The sequence below is a fragment of the Prinia subflava genome, chromosome 8, assembly GCF_021018805.1.
Source record: "Prinia subflava isolate CZ2003 ecotype Zambia chromosome 8, Cam_Psub_1.2, whole genome shotgun sequence".
Lineage (NCBI taxonomy): Eukaryota > Metazoa > Chordata > Aves > Passeriformes > Cisticolidae > Prinia > Prinia subflava.
The window spans coordinates 30,061,188-30,080,019 of record NC_086254.1 but is presented as its reverse complement, the minus strand read 5'-3'; the positions used below and the strand labels follow the sequence as shown (position 1 = coordinate 30,080,019).

Sequence of the window (18,832 nt, the reverse complement as noted above, 5' to 3'; positions counted from 1 at the left end):
GCACAGCTCCAAGAGAAGGCCCAGAGCAGAGAGGGACCAGGGCATGGGGGCCAGGAGCCAAAGGACACAGTCCTAGGCAGAGCAGCTGAGGGGGCACCCACAGCATAGGGAAACCTGGGCAGCCAGGCTTGTCCCCAGCCCTCAGTGGGGGAAGAGAGGCTCTCTGCCACACACCCATCCCAGCACCACAGCCCTGCAGCCAGAGCAGCCACACTGCCATTGGCCACCGCACTGCTGGGCAGGCTGCCCACATGGGCAGGGTCACAGACCATCTCCACACTTTGGGGCCAGGGAGAGAACTGCCCCCTCCACTGTCTTTCAGCATGGAGCCTATGAGTGCCCTGGGGCAGAGGAATGGTGCCCTAGCAGTATAGTCACCCACTCATGGTAGAAGCCACAAGACAGACCCTGCGACCATTTGGAGCATCCTGGTCCTATGAAGACTGCCATTCTCCTGCCAGTTGACTCATATTTGGGATCCTGGAAGCCCGTGTGCAGTGGTGATTCACCATCTGCAATTCCCTGGCACACAGGGTGCTTCTGCTTGACCAGGAGGTGAAGCCTCAAGTGCTACAGGTGACACCAACCTGCGGGCTGGCCCCCAACTCCCACCATCCCTGCACTCCTCCAGCATGGGGCAGCAGGGCAGCAGTGTCCCTAAGGGCGCAGCCAAACACCAAGGCACAGCCTGCAGGCTCCTCCAGTGCAGGAACGGCCATGGAACTGGCATTGGGACACCCTGGCCCAGAGGTCCCACCAGCTTCACTCCACAGTCCCCTTGGACACACCCAGCACACCAGGTTGCACCAGTGGCATCTGCCTGCCCTGTATCTCCCACAACAGGTCTCATCAGGAACCTCATGCGCTCCACGCTCTGTGTAAAGCCCCACTGAACCCTGCTGTCATTAGGTAACAGCAATGGTGTGGGCTGGCAACCACCCACTCGCCACGGCTCTTGGCCACCTGCACCAGCTCTGGGGACCACACTGATGTGGAACATCCACCGTGCTGACAGGACACCCTCCAGGCTGATGCTGCAGCCATCCCCAGTGGTGACACAAGTCTGCAGGGGTGGCTGGAGCTCACCTCCCCCTTGGGGCTGGGTGGCGCCGGGGGACACGGGCAATTTGGCAAGGAGACGTGCACGAAACGTGGCAAGGCTGTGGGACCCCTCCGGGAGAACGGAGCCCGCGGGGGCCTCGCCTCACCGCCTGGTACCCAGCCGACGACATCACCGTGCAGGTTTCCATGGCAACGGCGAGCCACGGCCGCCTCGGCTCCCGCTCTTATGTAACGGCGCAGGCAGCCGGACGCTGGCCCCGCATGGCACCCGCGCCCCGGCCCGCCGGCGCCTGACGGATGGCGCGGCCGGACCCCCGGCCCCAGCCCGCCCCGACCCCAGGGGACCGGCCCTGCTCGGCTCCACACGACAGGCGCCAGCAGCACCCTGGGGTGCCCACGCTCCATGGCACTACAACAGCACCCACAGCTCGCAGTCCCTCCACCCCCGCCTCTGGCCAGCGCTCCTCACGCCGGGGCCACGGCCCGTGCTGACATCACCCCGGCTGCTGGGGCTGGCCCGTGGCGCAGGAGCCCCTCGCCCGATGCTGCTGCGAGGACCAGCACCGGGAGAGGCCCCGGGATGGTGAGCGTGAGGATGCAGCACGGCTCGGGGAGACTCTCAGTCTCCCATGTCACTCCAGCCCCACAGACTGGAAGGAGTTAAGCACCAGGGCGCAGGGTCCCAGGTGACAAAGCGCTCCCGCTCCTGCTCCTGCTCCTGACGGAGACCATTTTGCCGCAGCGGGGCTGGTGCAGCCTCTCCCCGGTAACTGCCTCAGACCCGTGGTGTGAAGTCAGGGGCAGGCAGGGCAGGCAGGGCAGGCAGGGCAGGCAGGAGCAATGCACCCGTCCCTCACCTGCCACTGCCACGGCCAGCCCTGCCCGGCGGCACAAATGGGGTGCTGCCTCCCGGCCCTGGGGACACGTGGGACACTGCCAGTCCCACCAATGCCCACGGAGCTGCCCTTGCCCGGCCCCCCCAGCGCAGCCAGGACAGAACAGAGAGCAGGGTCGGAGCGCTGGACAGGGCTAGCAGCACCAAGGCCAGCAGCCGAGACGGGAGACACAGAGCAGAGCCGAGCCGTGCCAGGCTTCGATCCCGGCGCTCAGCAGGCCCCCTCCCCAGGGATCACTCAACATAAATCGGCCTTTTAATTTGCTGCGGCGGCTGGAAGGGCTGGCGGCGGGATCGCTGGCAGGAACCCGCAGCCCCGCCGTGGGCACAGCGCAGCCCCACTCTCGGCAGGGCTTCCACCAACCTGCCTGCCCGGGGCAGCCCAGAGCAAACGCGGCAGTGTCAAAGGACCGCCACAGCACCCTCGGAGCCCCCCAAGGCAGCGCTCAGGCAGCACCACCAGCCACAGTTTGATCTTCTAATGGCTTTTTATTTAGCCCTAAATTGGGTTGGGAAGCGTCATGTCCCTTATCCCAAATCCTCCCTAATCGCTTTACACGGCGCAGGGCACTGAGCACTGGCTGGGGTAGCCCCAGCAGCCACCCCCCACGGGCTAATTAACCAGAGCTGCCGCCAAGGTTCCTACCCGACCACGACTGGCCCGTCCCCTCCGCAGCACCCAGAGCACAGCGAGCCCCAGCCAGGGACACTGGGCACTGGGGCTGCGGCACTTCCCGGGAGGTGCAGTGGGTGAGGGGGGCCGTGGCAGGGGTAGCCCCGACCTCACAGCCCTCCTCGCCTCCGTCTGTGCTCCTGCGCAGGGCTGCTGACGGCTCCGGAATTCCCTGTGCCACCCCCACTCCGGTCCCCTCAGCCCCAGGGGCAGCAGGAGTTCGATGGCTGCTCATGGCACCAGGGATGCCCTGGGGCACCCCTGGAGGTACACAGGACACCTTGACTTTTGCCACAGGACATCTGGGCTCCTGAGGCTCTGCCTGCAGCAAGGGGCACCCCAGGGTGACCCCAGCAGGCCAGCGAGCACATGGGCGAGCACGTGGCCCTGGCTGATGTCCCCAGCTGCTGCCGTTTTGCAGGAGCTGCTGGCCAGGGAGGCCACACCGCTATTCTGTCACCTCCGGCTATCAAGGGGACTTGGCTGTACACACACTGCCTGGCCCTGGGCTGTTGGCCTGGGGCGCCTAAGGCAGATGGGGATGGCCAAGGTATTCTTGTGGCAGCGGCATCTCTGCGGCTTCCTTCTACCCTGCCCAGGAGTGTCCGACAGCTGCCCTGGGGAGGGTGACCCTTGCAGAGGCCACACAGCCCTTGCAGCCCCACTGAGGCAGAGATCACTGATGATCAAAGCAGTGCTGGCTCGTGCTGGCAGTGTCACAGCAGCATCAGCTCCAGCTGCAGCGTGGCAGGGGAATGGGGTGGGGGTCAGGGGTGGGAGAGTAGAGTAGGATGCTCCCCCATCCTAGGGCTGTGCTTTCCCCCTTCAGCCAGCAAGCAAGCACACCCAGTGGCCTTTTGGGCTGGATTCCTTCACTGCCTGACCCAAATTAGACCAACTGCTACTTCAGACCTATCCTCTTCCTTCCTAAACCCGGGATTATCCTCCCTTTGATCAGCCGGCCCTGCAGCGCAGGATTTCCAGCACAGGCGTTTTGGCTGGCTGCATTTAAACAGCTTCCAGATTCTCCGACTGTCCAAGCCCTGCCTTGGAAATGGCTGTGGACACAAGTTCCAGCAAAGCTCCTGGTCCTGGATCTGGGCTCCCCAGGCATCCCAGTGCTCCCGGGCTGGGTGTCAGCATGGCACCCTGCAGTGGGGCTGCGGCTGACATCCCAACACCCCAGCCAGAGGAGTGCAAGGTGCCAGCCCGGACACTGCAGGAGGAGCCCTGCCTGCTCCCTGCTCCCACCACCTCCCCAGAGGGTCTGCGCTGGTCCAGCCCTTGTTGAGTTGCTGGGGCTGGAGCCCTTCCAGCCCTTGTCATGCGGCTTGCACATGCTGTCCAGAGCACAACCTGAGTGGGGACACTGCTGACCTTTCTGACAAATAAGGCCTAAGTGGCACCCAGGGCTTCGGTGGTCATGCTGGGCTTGGCAAGCTGCTGGACAGCCAGCACTGGAGCAGCCAGGACATGTGGAGGGGGCCCATTGGCAATGCAACAGCTTTGCCACCCACCATGTTTTCCACAGTCCCTGCAGACAGACCTCATGATGGGAATTCAGCTGACCCTTGGCATGCGGGCACAACCCCCCACCCCTAGCACAACCACCCTTGTCACAGGAGTGGGGAGCTCTGCTGAGCCCCTTCCTACAGACAATCCCTGCTGCCTCAAGTCCCCCAGGCTCCTGCTTCCTCCAGCCCTTCACTCGGCTGTCCCACAGGGCACCACCTCGCCAGGCTCAGCTCCAGGGACAGTCTGCCTGGTCCATCTGTAGTGGCACGGTGTCCAGCCCTCCTGTCAGACCCCAGCACGGCAGAGCTGCCTGCTGCCACGCCGCTGGCACTGCCACAATGGAAATCAGTGAGTGGGAGAGATCCCGGTGCTGCAGAGGGCAAGGGGAGAGCAAGTGCCCAGGGAAGGGCACGGCTGGGGGCCAGTGCGGCAACCCCAGCCCAGCAAGGTGCCCCCAGAAGTCTCCTGCCAGCCCTGACCTTGAGCAGAGCCCCAAATAAACAAGCAAATAAACTGACTGGGGTCGGCAGAGCAGAGGAATACACAGAGCCTGTCTGTGGCTGTACCCAGAGCCCCACTGTGGGCAGCCGGGACCCCCCCCAACCACTGGCACAGCCAGCCATGTGCCCCCGGCTGGGCCTTTGGCAGACCCCACGAGGGGACCTGGAGAGGAGACTTGGCGGGGTCTGGGAGGGTCAGAAAGGCAGTGTAAGTCCTCCTGGGCACACACTGCATCTGCCTGGCTGCAGCCCATCCCTGTACCCGGCAGGAACACCCGCAAGAACGAGGCCTGTGCTGCCTGGTGCTGGACGTGGCCCTGGGAGGAAAGGGGACCCTCACACACCTCGGTAGTACCGGGTGCCGGGAGGGGCTGAGGCCAAAGCGCCAGCAGTGACGGGGCTGCTGCGGGGCCGAGCGGCCCCTCGCCCGCCACGGACAGCGGCCCTGCGCCGGGGCTGCGCCAGGGCTGCAGCGGGACGGGGCACAGCGCAGCTCGGCACAGACCGGGCTGGACCGGCTCGTCTCCGCACGGCAGGCTCGCTTTGGCTCCGCTGGGCTCGCTTCGGCTCGGCTGGGCTCGGCCGCGGGACGAACGCCTCCTGCGGCCCCGGAGCAGGGCCCGGGCGGCCACTTCAGCACCGCGGACAGCGGCAGCGGCCCCGGGGGGCGGCAGGGACGGGGGGCGGGAGAGGAGAAGGGAGCGGGGGGCGGCTGCCCGGGATGGGGAGGCGGCTGCCGGAGATGGGGGGGCGGCAGAGGAGAGGAATGGGGGGGAGGGCAGCGGGGGTGAAAGAGGCGATATGGAGAGATGGGGGGGCGGTAGCCGGAGATGGGGGGCGGCAGCAGGGAGGGCTGGGGGGGCTGCAGCGGAGATGCAGGAGGTAGGGGTGGGGAGCCGGCAGTTGGACGCGGGGACTCTTGCTGGGGTCCCGGGCGGGCGGCAGCGGGACTGGTGCGGCGACTGGCGGGGGCTGTCCGGGAAGCGGCGGGACCAGTCCCACAGGGTCGCTCGGAGCACAGCAAGCAGCCCCCACACGGGAGGAGGCTCCTGGGTGAACCCCGCACAGCTCGGCCGCACGGCCGCTTCCCGAGGCTGCCGCAGCGGCGGGAGCGCGGCCGGGGCTGCGCGGAGGCGCCGGGAGCGGGAGCATCCCCGCACCGCCCGCCGCAGCCCCGCGGGGCCGCGGGCGGAGAGCCGCCGTCGTGGCCGGTGTCGGTGCCTGTGCCTCCCGCCTGCCCCGCGGCAGGGCACCCCCACCCCCGCTGCCCCCGGCTCCGCGCCGCTTCTGCCCCGCGCCGGCGCCTGCCCCCGGCCCGGCGGGGGCGGCCGCTCCGGGCCGTCCCGCTGTCCCGCTCGTCGGTGCCGATGCCGGTGCCTCACCTTGGCTGGCGCCGCCGTCGCCGTCCTCGCAGTCGGTCAGGTTGTTCAGCATGGCGCCGGTGCCGCGGCCGCTCGCTGCCGCCGGAGCTGGAGCTCTCGCTCCGCAGCAGCCGCGTCCCCGCGCCGCCCCCCGCGCCGGTGGGAGGGGGCTGCAGTGCGGAGGCGCCCGGGCTCACGGCTCACGGCTGCTGCCGGCGGAGCCCAGCCCGGCCGCCCGCTTCATCACGTATGCGGGAGGCATTGCCCCCGCCGCGGCGGGGAGGGGGGGCGCGGCGGCGCGGGGGGGCACAAAGACGAGCGAGCAGAGCAGGGCCGCCTCCCGGCTGCGCCAGGCGTGGGGGGGAACTAGGGCAGCGCTGCGGGCCCGGCTGGCGCGGGCGGGACGGGACGGCCCCGCAACCGCACCGACCCCGCACCCGCCCCGGCCCCCAACCCCGCCTCCGGCCCCGCGCTCCGCACCGGCCCTCTCAGCGGCCCCGCATCCGCCGCCAGCCCCCGCATCCCACACCAGCTCCCGCACCGGACCCCGGCACAGCCTCGGGACCTGGATCACACCCGGGGTGTACAGTAGGGCAGAAGCTTTGCCTGCCGGACCGACGCATCCCCAGAGGCAGCTGAGGCCCGGGATCGAGGCAGCCTCTGCCCGCATGGCCCCTGCCCCGCGACTAGCAGCTCCCAGGTGGGGGCTGCTCCCGGGTGGGCAGCACCACATCACGCAGGGGCCCCCTCTGCGGGCATCAGAACCCCGGCCGTGGATGGAGAGTCCTGCCCCAGTAGCAGGACTACCCAGGGCATCCGGGAAGGGGAGGGACGTCCAGACCACCCCACAGTGGGGCTGGGGGATAGCAGAGGTGACTGAACCTGCTCTGACCAGCTGAGCTGCAGCACAGGGAATGTTGCCTGCAGAGGGGAGCAAGCTTGATGTGACCTCCCCTGGTGACCCTGAGGGCTGAGATCACACCCATAAGAATGTTCTCAGACCTGGAGAAGGGTTGCAGTGGGGCTGAAACCCCCGGGTCCTGTGCCATCCATGGAGGCCCCAGCTCTTGCAGCTGCCACCCACAGGGCCGGGGCACAGGCCACTCTCGAGCTGGGGTGGTAGAGGGACCCTGCGGGGCTGCTTGAAGCCCCCTGTTCTCTCATGCACTTAATCTGGGAGGATCCCCCAGCCAGAGCTGGCTGCAGCTCCCGGCATCTCCTCCGGCACAGGCTGAGATCATGACAGCCCGCTGGCCTCCGTTACTTCTTGACGGCTGTAATTAATTGTTTACTTTCTCCTGGTGCGGAGCCAGCTGCTCCGCAGCGCGAATGCTCCCCAGCCTGACCTCACGGCCAGGAGAGAGGCTCAGACCCCTCACCCCAGCCTGGCAGGCAGCATTGATCCCTGCCCTATGGCTTCAGCCAGGACCCTGGGACCTGGCATCCCTGGGGAGCTGCAGCAGCACAGCCCCAGCTCCATGGCAAGTGGCACAGGAGGACTGCAGGGAGGATAGGCAGTTCAGGGTGGGCAGCTCAGGGTGGGCATCCCCCCGCCCAGGACTCTGTGTGGCAGTCACCACATGGGGCTGCCCCTGTCCAGCTACAGCAGCACCAACCCCTCACACCTGCACCCTCAGCCCTGAGCAGGAGCCAGCGCTGGAGCAAGGGGCTGGCCCACTCCCAATGGTTGGAAGGAAGGGGCTGTAGAAAGGATGTAGTGGACAAAACCACCATCCCTTGTGGGCCTAGGGGGTCAGAGGGCAACCCCAACCCCTCCAAGGAGGCTGTGGATGGGCAGAAGGGCAGTGGGCCAGGGTCCAGCCAGCCATGGTGAGAGCCAAGCACCAGAGGGTGATTTTTTGCAGGAGGCCATAGTGCGTGGGCTCGGCACCAGAGGGATTTTCCTACTAAAACAGATGCAGGGGAGGGAGCACGTGAAAGACCACTAATCCCCTAATCCCTGGATTATGGCTCCATTTCAGGGGTTGGGATTTGACGGCAGCACCGTGGGCTACGCTATCAAGACTGCATTGGCTTAACCTGTGTGCAGGGTCCCACCAGGATGTGGGGACAAACTGAGAGTGTCTCTGAGGCAGAGACTGAGGGGGCCTGATCTGCCAGCAGAGCACTGGCCTCAACCCCGGTCCAAATGCCCAAGACTGGGGTATCTGGTGCACTGTGCTGAAAGTAGAGAGGTCTGGCATGGTTTCGGCCCTTGCATTGCTTGCAGTCCTGCTGCAGGCAGCACAAGGGCATGGGGAAAGAGGAAGACAGTTGCTTTCCTCTAGCCATGGAGTGGGCGATCAACTGCTAGTGGCCCCTGAGTCCGAGTAGCAGGCAGGATCCTGGCAGCAGGCCAGGCAGAGCGTCAGTGCCCCACTTAAATGCAAGAGGCTGCCCAGGAATGACGACGGAGAGCAGCCAAGCCAAGAATCATCCCTGCAAAGTGTCCTGTACCCCTGCAGAGACTCCCAAGAAAGTCCCAGACCCCTCTGTGTAGAGCCTGGGTGGGGGGAACCATCTCACAGACATTCCCAGGGCCGGAATCCTGGACGCCGGCCACACAGCCCTTGCCTGTCCTATTACCAGCAGCGGTCAAACCTCCCAGGAGCGAGACACGTGCTGGAGTCACTGGGAAACCTCCTGAGGGCAGGGAGCGGGCAGCCTGGCAGTGTGCCGCCCGGGCAGTGAGGGCGGCTGTGCTGTGGAGATGCTGCTCAGCACATTGCACTGCCTGCTGTGATGCACAGCCTGCCCATCCACCTCCTGCCAGGATGGGACACCCCCCACTGAGGGCTTGAGGCATGAGGACAAGCAGCTCCCAGGGAAGAGATGGGGCAGAAGAGACCCCAAGACAATGGAGGTGCAGCAGGGCAGAAGGACAGTGATGCCAGCCAGATGTCGTAGCAGGGAGTTTGCATCACAGTGTGCCCTCACCACACTGTCCTGACACCCTCACGAGCCCAGGGGCAATGCGTCCTGCAGCACCTTAGCAGGATGGAGGGCTCTTGTTTGTCTCCATCCAGACAGGTCAGGGCCCTGCCACCAGTACGGGGCAAAAGCAGAGCCCAGAGCTGACACAGGCACCAGCTGGGACTTGACACCAGCTGCAGCAGCAGGACAGGACATGGAGGGAGATACAGTGTCCCATGGGGCTGCGAGGGGAGGCACAGGAGCCACTGCAGCTGCTGAGGCTGAGAGCAGAAGGGTGGCAGTGGGGCAGGGCTGGCAGAGGCCATGGGGCAAGGCTGGCAGAGGCCATGGGGCAAGGCTGTGAGCTCCTGCGTCATGCAAGCCCAGCACAGAGCGCAGCTGGCGCAGCGTCCCCAGCTGCCCTTGCCCAGATGTCTTGCCAGCAGCAGGGCCGTGGCAGTGGGCGGCTGGGCAGCTTGGCACAGGGATCAGCAGTAGAAGCAGCCTCCTCCCACCAGACCCTGCTCCTGGCGACACAGTTGAGGAGCCCTCAAGCAGCTCTGTGCCAGTTGCAGTACCCTGGAGATTCCAGGCAGCCACTGCTGAGCCAGGGCCAGAGGGCCCAGTGATGGCCGAGGAGCAGCTGCATGGCCACTTGCCAGCCACTGCCAGAAGAGTTTAGATGCAGGATCAGCTGATGAGGCACTGGAGTGTCCTGTGTCCCACATGGCAGCCCTCACTCAGCCCCACAGCCTGTGCAAGGACCTCCACTCTGGCACCCCACTGAAGCACCTGTGGTGTGTTCAGTGGCATGGAGACTCCCTGGGAAAGGTACTGCAGGCAGCAGATGGGGTTTTGGCTGCTCCAGCCCCCTGGCAACATCCCACTCCCCCCCATATCATCAGCCTCTACCAGCTGCAGACCCTTTGCTCTTCTAATGCTACCCCATGGGCACCCAGTCTGCCACAAACCTGACCTGAGTGTCTGCGAGGGGGCTGGAGGAGATGGGGAGACTGGGGGAGCCTCTTTAGCACCCCCTGTCCCTCACATGTACCCCCCTGTGCACGGTGCCCCAAGTGGGGGCCCTGCTCCCTGCCTTGTGTCCTGGCCCCTCTCAGCAGGGGCCCTGCTTGGGGGTGCAGCCAGGGCTGGTGGGGTCCCTACTCTACCCAAGCCCCCCTCAAGGCCTCACACAGCTGCCCCACAGAGCCTTGCCCGTGGTTTATGGCCCACAGCCGCATTGACCCCACCGCCCCCAGGGGAGCCGAGAGAGATGCTGAACCCCCTCGGCACGGAGAGTCACGGCAAGGGTGACACCGGGACCGGTTTCCATGGCAACGAGAGAGGCTCCATAACTGGTTGGTTGCCATGGCTACTGCCGCCGAGCGCGACCGCTCGGGACACGGAGCGGCTCCGCGACGGGGACGCCCCGGTGCCCTCGGGCCAGGGCGGCTGTACCACGGGCGGTGCCCCGGGCACGGGGGCAGCAGCCCCAGGTGCAGCCCCCGGGGCAGGGCGGGGGCAGCCCCACGGTGAGTCCCAGGTGGAGCACATCGATCCCCGGTCCCGCAGGGTCCGGCTCGCCTGGCGCTGGCGGCGGGACCGTGCCCCCGCGGGACAGCGGCACCGGCGAGTCCCGGGGCGGGGCGGGGCGGGGCCGGCGGGGGCACACCCCCACCGGAGCCGGCCCGTCCCGTTATCGCCCCCTGGCGGCCCCGCGCAGCCCTGGCCGCCCCGCCGCCGCCCGCACCGGCCCCGCCAGCCCTGTCCGCCCCCGCCCGCACGGACTCCATTTCCCGGGCCAGGCGCTGGATCCGGCCGCACTCCAGCAGTGACCTGCCTCCGCCCCGAGGCCCCCGCGGCGGCAGCTTGTCCGAACCCTGCCCCGCCCGGCACCGGGCGGTCTCTTGCCGCCGCCGCCCTTGCCCAGGGGTTGAGATCCCTCCTCAGCACCACCCGCCCGGGGCCGCTCCCGGGCACGGCCTTCCCAAAGGGCGGCCCCGGGAGCCACAAGGCGCCCTGAGCACGGCGCCAGCTCACGGACAAGCAGGGGCCCTCCAGTTGCCCGGGGGTCTCCGCACCGCCCCGGCACCGGCAGCACGGCCGGCGGCAGCCTTCACTCCCACGCCGGCCCGAGGTCCGGGATCTCCGTCCTCTGCCCCCACGCGTGACAGACATGGGGTCAGGCAACACTGAGTGTTCACCCAGGGCTGAGTCCCTCCAGGGACCACTGCTGTCCAGAGCTCCTGCCTGCCACCCGCAGCCCCTGCCAGCCCCATGCACCCCTTCCCATCCATCCCCCCAGGAGGCAGAATCTGTGGTCCCAGCGCTGTGGAGAACTGTGAGATGTGAAGGATCTCTGAACACTGCCAACCCCTAAGTAGCCACCCTGCCACAGCCATGACCACCCCACAAGACAGGGCACCTCCAGCAGGACCAGACACTGGCTGTCCTCTGGGAGGGCACAAGGTCACAGCTCAGCCATAAGGATATGTCCCTTGCTCTCACCATGGCCACTCAGCATGCCCACCCCAGCTCCCTGCAGCCCCCCACCAGTAGACAGGCTGCCAAACCAAGGAGCTGTTCCTAGAGGGCCCCAGAATTCAGCCACAGCCTCGGCTCATCATGGTCCGCTCCGCCCCAACACAGCCCACAGGCCAGGCCCAGTTGGCCCAGCTGCCATAGTGTGACAAGTGCATCCCCTCGCCACTGGATGCCCCTATATCACCCACGACAGTGTGATCCCAGACAGGGCCCCAAAGGCCAGAGCCCACTGACAGAGGCACAGCCCCCCTGGGTGTCGTGGTGTCTGTCCGGCTGCTCGCGCCTCCCACCCGCGCCCTTCGCCGAGGGTGCAAGGTCACAGCTCCGGCAGCACGGTGCTGCCGTCGGCCGCTTTTCTGGGATCGATACGGCTCCGGTGACAGCAAAGCCCCACCACCACGTCCCCTGGGCACCATGAAGTGATGGCTGCTGGCCCCAGTGCCTGTGCCCATGGCAGCCCGGTGGGCACTGCTGCCTCCGAGGGCTGGCCACAGCTTGCCCTCACCCAGCTGGGCAGTAGCCACCTTCCACCATGGCTCCCTGGGGAGCAGTATGTGACCTCACATCCACAGCCGACCCACAGCCATAACCCCGCTCCATCCCGCTGCCGGTCTGGCAATAGCAGGGCCTCGCTCCGACAGCCCCCAGTGTGGGGATGGAACAGAGGAGCTCCCTGAGGAGCAGAGGTGCTCGCGGGGAAAAGTCTGGGACGAGGGGTCCTGCCCGGGCAGCTGAGCCCCATTCCCTGCTCTGCACCTCCCACCTCCCAGATCCCGCAGCTCCGCGCCAGCCCTACTCCGGGGGTCTGCACTGCCTCCGAGGGGCCAGACGGACCGCAGCTCCGCACCCCCCATGCTGCCCCGACGGCCCGGCCCTCCTCGCAGACCCTTCTCGCGGACACTCCCCGCGGCTCCTGTCCTGCCCCGCGGATCCTCGTCGCGGACCGTGTCGCGCCTCCGGAGCCTACCCAAGCCCCCCTTGCCCCCGGCGCTCACCCCCGCCGCCGGTGACTGTGAACCGCCCGCTCATGGCCCCGTCGCCGCCACAAGTGGCTCCGGCCCCGGCGGTGGCTGAGCGCGGCCCCGCCGGGCGCTGACCGGGGTCCTAGTGCCCGCGGCACCGCCCGCCGCGCCGCCCCCGCGGCCGCAGGGCTGGCTTCAGTCCGACCGGATCGGCTCGGCCCCACTCTGGCCGGCTCGGTTCGGCCCCGTTCGGCCGGGCTCGACTCGACGGGACGGGACCGCTCCCCCAAGCCCGGTCGATCCCAGAGCCGCGGCCGAACTGGGGATGCTGGGACTGTGCCCCAACGGGACGGGAGGGGGCCGAGCTCTGCCCCCGCCCTGTCCGGAGCCGCGGCCGCTAATTACAGCTAATTACAGTCCCGGAGCTGCGGCTGCCCCACCCTGCCGCGGACCCGGGCACCCTCGGGCACGATCCCTGCCCTGGCCCTGCCGCCGCGCTCTGCGGCCACGCAGGGACAGACCGGGGCCGGGGGAATCTACGGGGCCAGCCCGCGGCGGGGTCTCAGCTGCAGTGGGGACTCCGGTCACACGCTGTGTGCCGGCCACACGCGGTGACCACCGCCCTCTCCACATCCCGGTGCAAAGGTGGAGCGCAGGAGAGGGCAGTGGGTGGAGGGTTACGCGGAGCCAGGGCTTGGGAGGTCGGGGGAATCGGGGCGGGGATTGCCGCGCCTGGCGTCGGGCTGGTGGTGGACAATGTTGGAACGGAGGGACATCCTTCCCCTTTGCACCCAGTGTCCCTGAGGGATCCAGAGTCCTCAGCAAAGGGGGCTTGGTGATAGCAACGCCCCACCTCCCCCCCCGTGCCCCTTGCCCACTGGTGCTGGCACCCCTTGGACCGGGGGAGGACGACAACACCAGTACATGGAGGTTTTCCAGACCATGGCCCCAATAGCTGACAGAGCACTCGAGGCTGTGTCCAAAGAATTGTCTTTATTACAAATGGGCAGGCAATTGGCAGAGGGAGTGGTTGGCAGAGTGGGTAGTGGGCAGGAGTAGGCAAAACCCTGTGTCCCACCCTGGTGTGTCCCCAGGCGCCAGCTCCCAGTGGGGCTCAGCCTGACCTGGCATTGCTGGCTCAGGAAAAAGATAAATTTGTCTCGAATCCATGTGCAGTTTGCACCAGAAAAACACCTCCGTGCAGTGGAGCTGGCGCTGGCAGGGGTGGCACGATGCCAGCTGTGGCAAGAGTCCTTCTCCCCAGCTGGGGCTCCCCAAGCTGGGCAGCTCCCAGGGGGTGACCCCAGGACCCCCTGCCCCTTTCTTCCAGGAAGATGGTGATCTCATATGGGGCTACCCAAAGCCACAAGGCTCCCAGGGGTCAGCCTATGAGACAGGAGCCCACAGGTTGGTAGCAGTGGGCAGGGAGCAGCACTGGCAGAGCCGGTGGCTGGTCAGGCCTTCAGTGCTGGGGACACTGCAGGATGTCATACTTGACGTATCCCACCCGGTCCACCTGGTAGCGCGGTGTCATCCTCCAGTAGAAGCTGCCCCGGCAGAAGTGGTACTTGCCTGGGCAAGGAGGGGGACGGAGGGCATGGAGGGTCAGCAGGAGTTTGGCCATACAAAGACCCATCCTGGTGGCTGCCTGAGCAGCACAGGCACATGGCACCCTGCCCCTTGCTGGCACCCTGCCAGCTCCACCGCAAGGACCTGCAGGGGCTGAGGGCATGCCCTGTCCCAGGGCCGTTCCCCAGATGCCCAAGAATCCCAAGCCAGGAACCGGAGCAATGCCATGAGAGGCTCAGGTAGCCCGGAACTGAGCACAGCACCCACCTGCCAGGTCCCACTCACCTTGGTAGAGGAACACATTGCGTGCATCAAGGGGAACGCCAGTGAAGACGTCATCGGTGGCACGGGGGTAGCCCTTGTCCACCCTCTGAACCTTCACATCCAGCCTGTGGGAGAGCAGAGCCGTGTTCAGGCTGCTGGGAACCCCCTCCCAGTCCCTTGCTCAGGCAGGCGCCGCTGCTCTCCAGTGCTGCTCACCTCCAGTAGCTCTCCCCGCTGAAGAGCAGCACTTTGCCGCGGCCCCGCTGCAGGGCCCCCGAGAGGCGGCCGGCTTCCTTCCCTATACCCAACTTCTCGATCCCCCGGGGGCCCAGCACACTCTTCCCAGAAAATACCCAGAACTGCCGACCTGCAGTGGGAGATAGTGGCGGTGTCAGACAGCCCGGAGAGCTGCCAGGCTTCACCAGGCTCCTCCCACTGCCCGTGGGACTGGGCTGAGGGCAGCGGGGGCAGAGCTCACCAGCAAAGAAGAAAACCCTCTTGGTGAGCAAATCCTGGAAAACAGCATCGATGGTGTCTGGGAGGCCAGGCCAGGTATCAGCAACAGAGAAGGCACCCTGGATGCCCGATTTCCAGAAGGATGAGTAGGTCCAGTATTTCCTGATGGAGAAGATGATCTGTCCTGATCACCTCTGTCTGCCATAGTCCATGTTCCCCACATCCCCGTGTTTCCCCCACATCCACCTCATCAGGGCAGGAGGTGCCAGATGCTGTCACTCACCCATCCTTGAAGAAGTACAGCTCTCCATTGATCTCTGTGATAGCATCAAAGTTCTTCTCCATGCAGGCATCCCGGCTGGGGTCCACAGGAATGGGTCCAACTGTGGGCTCTGGTGTCTCCTCCTCCTCCTCCTCAGTGGTGGAGGTGCTGCCAGCCTCTGTGGGCATGGGCTGGGTCTCTTCTGTGGGCAGGGGCTGGGTCTCCTCTGTGGGCACAGGCTGGGGCTCCTCCGTGGGCAGGGGCTGGGGCTCCTCCGTGGGAGCAGGTGCAGGTGCAGTGGGCTTAGGGCCAGAGCCACGACCTGAGTGAATACAGGGGAGGGCATGAGGCTGGAACCAGCTCGGTGCTGCAGGACACCCAATGCACCCAGCTGCAGTGCAGCTGCTCACCGTAGAGGTACTGGATGCCCTGGACATCATCGGGGTGCAGCTGGAAGTCCTGGATGTAACTGTACATAGGGTACATCAGGGCCTCACGCACACTGGAGTGGTCCAGCCCCAGTGAGTGTCCAAACTCATGGGCAGCCACCAGGAAGATGCTGTAACCTGGGAGAAAGCACTGGCCTAAATGCCTGGAAAGCCACAACAGGGCAGGACACACCATCCAGAGACTGTGGTCCCCGCAAGAAGTGTGACAACATGGCATGGGTCTGGGAGGCACAAAGCAGAGCAAAGGCAGAGGGGCCAGTACCTCTGTCAGGGCAGAAGCCCCACTTCTTGTCGGTGTCGTAGTTGCTGGTGGTGGCACACCAGAGCTTGCCATCCTGCCGGCCCTGGCTGGTGCAGGAGGTGTAGGACTGCCCCAGGAAAGTGAAGGGAAAAACGCACGGGTCCCCCTGGGAGTTGCCGCCAATCACCGCCGTGTCTGCAGCAAAGTGTCAGTGAGCTGTCCCTGGCCCCTGACACTGCACCAGCCAGGACCCAGGACAATGCTGAGATCCCTCATGTCCCCACCCTGTGTGCCCCCTCCCCTGCATGCCCCCCGCCTGCTGGCACCTCGGTTGGGGCAGAAGCCGTATTTCTTGTCCTGGTCGAAGCTGGAGGTGGTGGCACACCAGCGGTAGCCATCGGAGCGCCCATCCGTGGTGCAGGTATCGTAGGAGGTACCATCGAAGACGAAAGGGAAGATGCAGGGGGCTCCATCGCTGTTGCCACCATTGGTATAGAGGACTGTGGGGTGAGGAAGAGTGAGGATGGTCCCAGGCACCGCGGGGCTGGGCAGGGGTTATGGTTGCCACTACTCACGCTCGCTGGGGCAGAAGCCGTATTTCTTGTCTTGGTCATAGTTGGAGGTGGTGGCACACCAGGGCAGCCCATCCTTGCGCCCCTCCGTGGTGCACCGGGAGTAGGAGCGGCCCTCGAAGATGAAGGGGAAGTGGCATTCGGCTCCATTGGCATTCCCGTGGCGGGTCTTCACCACTGCTCAGAGAGGGGCGGCTCAATGCTGCAGCTGGGGTTGGCACCATCAGACCCCCCCAATCCACACCCTGCCCTTACCTAAGCCAGTTCCCAGTGTCCAGAACTCATCGTCGTCAAAGTGGGCATCACCCTGGATGCCCTGGCCGGGGGGAAAGGCGTGGGCCAGCAGCCCATCCTTGCCATCGAAGGGGTACCCGTCCCCATGCTCTGCAGGGAAAAGCACCCTCAGCTGGACCTGCCACAGCAGCCCCCAGGTCCCCAGCATTCACACAGATACCCAAGCCCTGCACACCTCCTGCACGTGTGGGGGCAGGGGGACTCTGGGCACAGCCCAAGGAGACACGGGGTGAGGATCCCACAGGCAGGGTGCGTCACCAGGCCCCTCCTCACTCCCTGCCTGCCCAAAGGACATCACCTTGGCTGCCAAACATGATCATGATGTCTGCCTCGCCGCTGTATATCTGGGTGAAGGTGAGAGGGGTCACATCACTCCACACTTGGAACGCTCGTCTGAAGGCGTCATCAATCACAGCACGATCCAGGTCGGGGGAGTAGTTTATCACCCTGCCAGGGAGGCAGAGGGTCAGTGCTGCCAGGCTCCCCCCTCATGCAGAAGTGACGCTGTTCTGGGAAGGAGCAGACCCCCACCCCCAGAGGTGATAGCAGTCACCACCACCCTTGACCTCACCCAGGGCTCGGGTGTACTTCTGAGCATTGGGGAGCAGATGCTGCTGCCATCCTGGCTTGGCCCTGGCAGCACTGGGACCCAGCTGCACAGGCAGCACCAAGCCCGGGCAAGGGCTGAGCAGAGGCTGTCAGCCTCCTGGTCCCTCAAACTCTCCATTCTCCTGGGACCATCACCCTGGGGACACAAGGGTTCATCTCCGGAGCAGACTCACCGGTAAGTCAGGTCCATGTGGTCCCACTTGAGGTCCCCCTCAAAGGTAAGGAAGCTTCCCACGTCAGGGACACCACAGCGGGGGGCTCGCATGGCCTCCAGTGTGGCAGCATCCAGCTCTCCTGTCTCCTCCAGGCCCAGCTGCTTCTGCATCTTGAGCAGTGCCTTGCCCAGGGACACGTGCCTGTTACCAATCTTAGCCTCTGCCTCCGTGGTGTAGCCAAACCTCTGCAGGTAGCGCTGTGGAGGAAAGGCAGCCAGAGGGGTGAGTGAGGCAGGAAGGGGCTCCAGCAGCCCTGAGCACCCATCCCAGTCTGGGTGCCTCCCTGAGCTCAAGGAGACTGACAGCTCTCAAGCCGTGCCTGCAGCCCCTCACTGTCAGCCTGGGTGCCCCTTGGGGACCTGGGTGCCAGGAGGGCACCAAGGGGCCATGCTCCCCTCACCTCTGCCAGCTGTAGATCCGGCAGGGTGCTGATCAGGTCCCCGGGGAAGGTGACAACTGCCTGCGGCTTGCCCTGGAGAGGGGCCGCACAGCAGGAGACGGCCAGCAGCCCGACGACAAGCGGGGCCAGGAGGAGTGCCATGGCTCGGCGGTGACAGGAGGGATGTGGCTGTGCTGGTCCCCGCTGTCTGCTCTGGGTGCCGCCGGGCTACCCGCTCCTATTTATGGGGTGGGAGGGCAGTGAGTCACCCTCAGACCCCTCAGCGCCGACTCACGCTCCCTTCTCCCTTCCCACGGTGACGAAACGCACACTCCATCTCTGCCTTAACTGTTTCATCACCTTGTTTAGTAAACACGCTGTGTTCCGCAGCCACGCGAGGACAGGAAGAAGGAGAGTGGCTGGGTAGCTCCACCGGGCCACAGCACAGCACCGAATGGCCACAGCACAGCACCGAATGGCCACAGCACAGCACCGAATGGCCACCCTGGGGCTGCCCTGCCCTGGGGCTGCCCTGCACAAGACCGTGGTAGCTGTGGGGACAGCAGGGCACCAGTGGAGGCCAGCCAGGTGCTCAGGACCCTGCAGCTGTGTCATCACACCGGCTGACACTGATCGTGGCTGGCCAAGCTGGACCCAGGCCCACAAGGGCCTGGGTGGGCATGGGGGCAGACAGCAGTGGGAACCCCCACCTGAGCCCCAGCACCTGGAACCCAGCTGCCCGGGATTTGGGAGCTTGCACCCTCACCAGGACTCTGCATCCTTCCCCAGCACAGCTGCATCACCCCAGTGGGTCAGAGTGTTTCCAGCACTGGAGATGCTCATGGTTCCTCACCCCATGACCTCTAAGCCCAAATGCCAGCACTTAAATGGCACAGCTTCCTAGTACCAGAGGCAGTGCCTGCCCAGGAGCAGCTCCGGGCACAGGAATGCTCCACCTGGGGCCCTGGGACATTAGGGGTGCTCCATCCTTGCTGCCCTGCTATGCAGGGTGCTGCTGACTCAGGTTCCCACCCAGCACAGCACAGACCTTGCCATGGGATGGTGTTTTCCTGCTTCTCCCAAAGTGCCGACGCTTG

The 18,832-nt window shown here is 65.8% G+C and overlaps 1 protein-coding gene across 4 annotated transcripts in view; it reads right to left on the bottom strand.

Moving 5' to 3' along the window:
- The window catches only part of LOC134554146 (solute carrier family 12 member 5), a 33,057-nt gene extending 14,467 nt beyond the window's left edge, over window positions 1-18,590 (bottom strand). For 2 of the 4 annotated variants that reach the window (XM_063404542.1, XM_063404543.1), the window contains exons 1-12: window positions 17,757-18,590; window positions 17,315-17,553; window positions 16,831-16,979; window positions 16,494-16,622; window positions 16,242-16,415; window positions 15,993-16,166; window positions 15,688-15,861; window positions 15,387-15,542; window positions 14,998-15,298; window positions 14,737-14,876; window positions 14,475-14,625; window positions 14,280-14,383 (exon numbers count right to left, since the gene is read on the bottom strand). In XM_063404542.1, the coding sequence (XP_063260612.1) occupies window positions 14,280-14,383; window positions 14,475-14,625; window positions 14,737-14,876; window positions 14,998-15,298; window positions 15,387-15,542; window positions 15,688-15,861; window positions 15,993-16,166; window positions 16,242-16,415; window positions 16,494-16,622; window positions 16,831-16,979; window positions 17,315-17,553; window positions 17,757-17,897 (2,032 nt within the window). In that variant the 5' untranslated portion in view covers window positions 17,898-18,590. Of the gene's footprint in view, window positions 1-12,458; window positions 12,726-13,412; window positions 13,998-14,279; window positions 14,384-14,474; window positions 14,626-14,736; window positions 14,877-14,997; window positions 15,299-15,386; window positions 15,543-15,687; window positions 15,862-15,992; window positions 16,167-16,241; window positions 16,416-16,493; window positions 16,623-16,830; window positions 16,980-17,314; window positions 17,554-17,756 lie in introns of those variants that run through there. The other 2 variants (XM_063404545.1, XM_063404544.1) reach the window with 2 other exon arrangements.
- Between the last annotated feature and the right edge of the window lie 242 nt (window positions 18,591-18,832).